General features: G+C 36.7%; 1 protein-coding gene across 2 annotated transcripts in view; it reads left to right on the top strand.

Moving 5' to 3' along the window:
- The first annotated feature begins 3619 nt into the window (after window positions 1–3619).
- The window catches only part of LOC113312762 (protein RRNAD1-like), a 4305-nt gene continuing 4096 nt past the window's right edge, over window positions 3620–3828 (top strand). For both annotated transcript variants that reach the window (XM_026561501.1, XM_026561499.1), the window contains exon 1: window positions 3620–3763. In XM_026561501.1, the coding sequence (XP_026417286.1) occupies window positions 3644–3763 (120 nt within the window). In that variant the 5' untranslated portion in view covers window positions 3620–3643. The remainder of the gene's footprint in view (window positions 3764–3828) is intronic.

Here is a 3828-nt window from a genome sequence, read left to right as displayed (position 1 = left end):
TTGTAACTAAGGATAAAACCCTGATTTGAAGGCTATATAAAGGAGACATCTATATTTGAGAAAAACGAATCCCCACACGTCTGTGTGATACTAGTGCGCTCGCTAGAGTCGATTCTCCTTTAACCTTTGGTTTTCTTCTCTAAAACCAGGTTAACGACTTAAAGACTTCATTGGGATTGTGAACCAGACTGATACTACTTTTATCGTAGTTGTGTGATCTGATCTTGCATCTTCTATCGTACGAGTACAATCAATTGATTGGCTTGAGATCGTGAGAGTTCTCCTATCGTAGGAGTACAACTGTACCTTGGATTGTCGGGAGACTGATTGGGGTTCAACTATAGTCCAGTCCGAAGTTAGCTTGGAGTAGGCTAGTTTCTGTAGCGACTTAATACAGTGTGTATTCAATCTGGACTAGGTCCCGAGGTTTTTCTGCATTTGCGGTTTCCTCGTTAACAAAATTTTTGGTGGATGTGTTATTTCTTTTCCGCATTATATTTTATATAATTGAAATAATACAGGTTGTGCGTTCGTGATCATCAATTGGAAATCCAACCTTTGGTTGTTGATTGATATTGATTGATCCTTGGACATTGGTCTTTGGTACCGTCCAAGTATTCCTTGTATTGGATTAGGAATTGTTGATTTCTATTAGCTTGAGTAATATCAAAAACAAGAGAGGGATATTAACTCCTTGAGATACTTTTATCTAGATTGAGTCTGACTGTCTAGTTGATTCTATAGCAAAGTATTTCGGAGTTAGTCCATACAGAGTGCTAAGCGAAATATTGGGTGGTGGTGTTAGACCCCCGCTTTTTCAATTGGTATTAGAGCAGGCAAACACGTTAAAGACCTCAAAAGTATGTATTTATAGCGATCTGATTATGGACGAGTCTATCTCTGATAACGTACCATTTCAGAAATTACCAGATGATTCTAAAAGCTTGGATTCACCTGAGAGAACTGTCACATCTAAGTCAATATCCAAACATTCTCTTGATGTAAAAACTGTTGATTGAGAAACTCTCCTAGAAGAACAGATGGACGAACTTTCTGATGAAGGTGATTCAGATATTGATAGAGATGTTGATGAGGAAGTCTCAGAGTATGTTCAGTTTTTGGATTCGTGGAATATGAAGAAAATTACAACTTCTCATGTCACACCTCTTCTGACTCCTCTCTGTCGAGAAAACAAGAAATTGAGAAGATGTTACGTAGGTGTTTATTTTTCGAATCGTTCTACCGAATCGATCCTCAAGGATTCTAAGGAAAACCTACGTATGAAGTCACTTGAATGTGATAATCTTTATCAAAAGTACTTTTTGTTGGAAGAGAAACTTGCAGAATCTGAAGCAAGGTTTAACTCCCAGCAAACAAGCTTTGACGACAGAGAAAGCGCTTATATCACTCGAGAAAAACTCCTTGAGGATGATTTAGATGCTGCTCTTGATAAAATCAAGATGTTGGAAGATGACTTGAAAAAGTTCAATACTAGTTCAAGCAAATTAACCACTATGCTAGGAGCAAGTAAAAATCATCGTGATACACGAGGATTGGGATATAAGGGAATAAATGCTCCAAGTACTAGCAAAGAGGTAAAATTTGTCAAGGCTAGTGATTCTTCTTAACAAAAGGTTTCAACTGATGGAAAAAGTGAAATACCTCTTCCGGCAGTTAAGGTTCAAAAGAGCAAAGTTTATCAACCTACAAAGTTAGCACACACGGATCGAGGTAAGAACATTCCTCGATCAGTGGTATTCCACCTTGAAACTATACATAAAATTTCAATTCCGCGAAGCCCTAAATTTCAAATTTGTGAATTTCTAAGCAGTTGTTAAAAAAATAAAAGTAAAATAGGAAGACAAAATCGAACAAACATACCTATTCAGTCAACAATCTGATCGAATTTGAGCTTGAAGAGAAAATTTTCGGGAATTTTGACGCTAGCGCCTTCTTCTTGTCGTGTGCTGAGAGGGAGAAATCTATATTCCCGCGTACCACTCTCTCTATTTGTACCACCTGCGAGAATTATCTGATGGGACTCCAACCATGAGGTCCAATAAAAAAAATTATGAACTGGTCTGTTGTAAGAAGTGAAAACTACAGCCACACCCATTTTCCAGATTTCTTCCACTGTGAAACTCATGCTCAGAAAAGTTCAGGCACGCATCCATTTTCTGGGATAAACTTTCTTCCACACCCATAATTTCTAAAATTATATTTCTTCACACGCCGCAAAATTTCTTCTTCAATTCATTCTCTTCTTCTTCTCTACTGTGAGTTTCTTCTCTATTGATTCTTAGGATACAAATCGAACAACGTTGAAGCTGCTACCGAATCTGGTGATGGTTGAAGAGAATATTTGTTAATAAGAGAGAAAAGCAGAAACGGAGATGAAGAGATTGATAAGAAAATGAAATCCAGACAAAGCTCCATCAACAATCGATCCTAAGGAGGATGAATTCTTTATTCGCTTTTTTCATTTTACTCTTTTTATTATTAGATCTGATGATTTTATAAACAAAACTTTGAGAAAGCTTTTGTAAAAACTTTGGTTGTTCTCTTTTACAAATCTGATTTTTGTTTTCTAAACATTGATTCGAAGTGAGTTTTGGTTGTAGATTTGTTGTCAGCGAATCATGCTTTACAAACCCATTCAGTGAATTAAAAAAAATTTATGCATCAACATTTTCAGCCAATTTGGTGATTTTCCTGTGAACAAAACCATACTAATTCCTGGTGATAGATCCCATTCTTCATCATTTCAAAGCAGCAGGCGCTACATTTCTGCTTGCGTTTGCTGGAGATTGAGATGGGGATTGTTCATTAGCAGATGCAATGAATTTGATGGATGTTCACCATGGGAAAGATCCCTAGTTGAATCCGAGAGGAAAATGAAGAATGTAGAGAATTTGTTGGTGTTTAAGACCAGAAACATGGAGGAAATTGAGCTACTAAAGTCGCGGATTTTGTTGGGTATCTAGACTAATCAGTGGCTCATTTTATGAGGAGATTATAGCTCAAGTTTAAAGGCAGAATGTGGGTCAAATTTTGGGCATAAATAAGTCGAGATTGTAGTCCATCTAGCCATGGCTAGTGGGTTTATTTCTGTAGAATCAAGACAGTGGGTTAGAACAGTCAAGAAATACAAGGAATGGCATGGTCATCTGTGTGATTCAGGCGAAATTTTGAGCTGAAACTCAGGTGGAAGTGAAGCTTTTGCTGTCTGATTTGAGATGCCGACAAAGAGGAAGAGAACCAAATGATTGTAATATGATTGAATGGGTTTTAAAATGAATTTGTATGGATGGCAGAGAGGATATGAACTGGTGGTAGAAGTATGGGTCTGTGTTATTGATATAATCTGAGGTCTGAAACTTGGTTTGCTGTGAATTGAATTTACAGAACTAATTGTTACCCAAAATTAATCAAGAAAGTAATTTAGGTATTAATATAAATATCTAGATAAGCGATGATCTAGATTTACTTCTAATGTCTTTACCAAAATAAAACCACGATCCCTTCAAAAAAAAAAAAAAAAAAAAAAAAATCGTCCCGAAAAATCGTTCTTATTATTACTCCCTCTGCTGGCAGTTTGGCAGCACAGTCCACACTAAAACACCACATCGAGTGGGCAACAAAGATGGGTAAAGAACGTTCATGTAGAACAGCAGGTGAAACCCTAGAATGGATAAATGCAATTCATGATTTCCTTAAACCCTACAAACCGTTACTCGACTCTCATGTCGTCAGTTTCTTCACTGTAATCCCTTCCCTCCTCTTCTCAATTTGCCATTAAAATTTTCCCTTTTTTTTTTTTTTTTTTTT

The sequence above is a fragment of the Papaver somniferum genome, chromosome 1, assembly GCF_003573695.1.
Source record: "Papaver somniferum cultivar HN1 chromosome 1, ASM357369v1, whole genome shotgun sequence".
Lineage (NCBI taxonomy): Eukaryota > Viridiplantae > Streptophyta > Magnoliopsida > Ranunculales > Papaveraceae > Papaver > Papaver somniferum.
The sequence above is the reverse complement of the archived record's forward strand: the minus strand, read 5'-3'. Positions and strand labels throughout refer to the sequence as shown.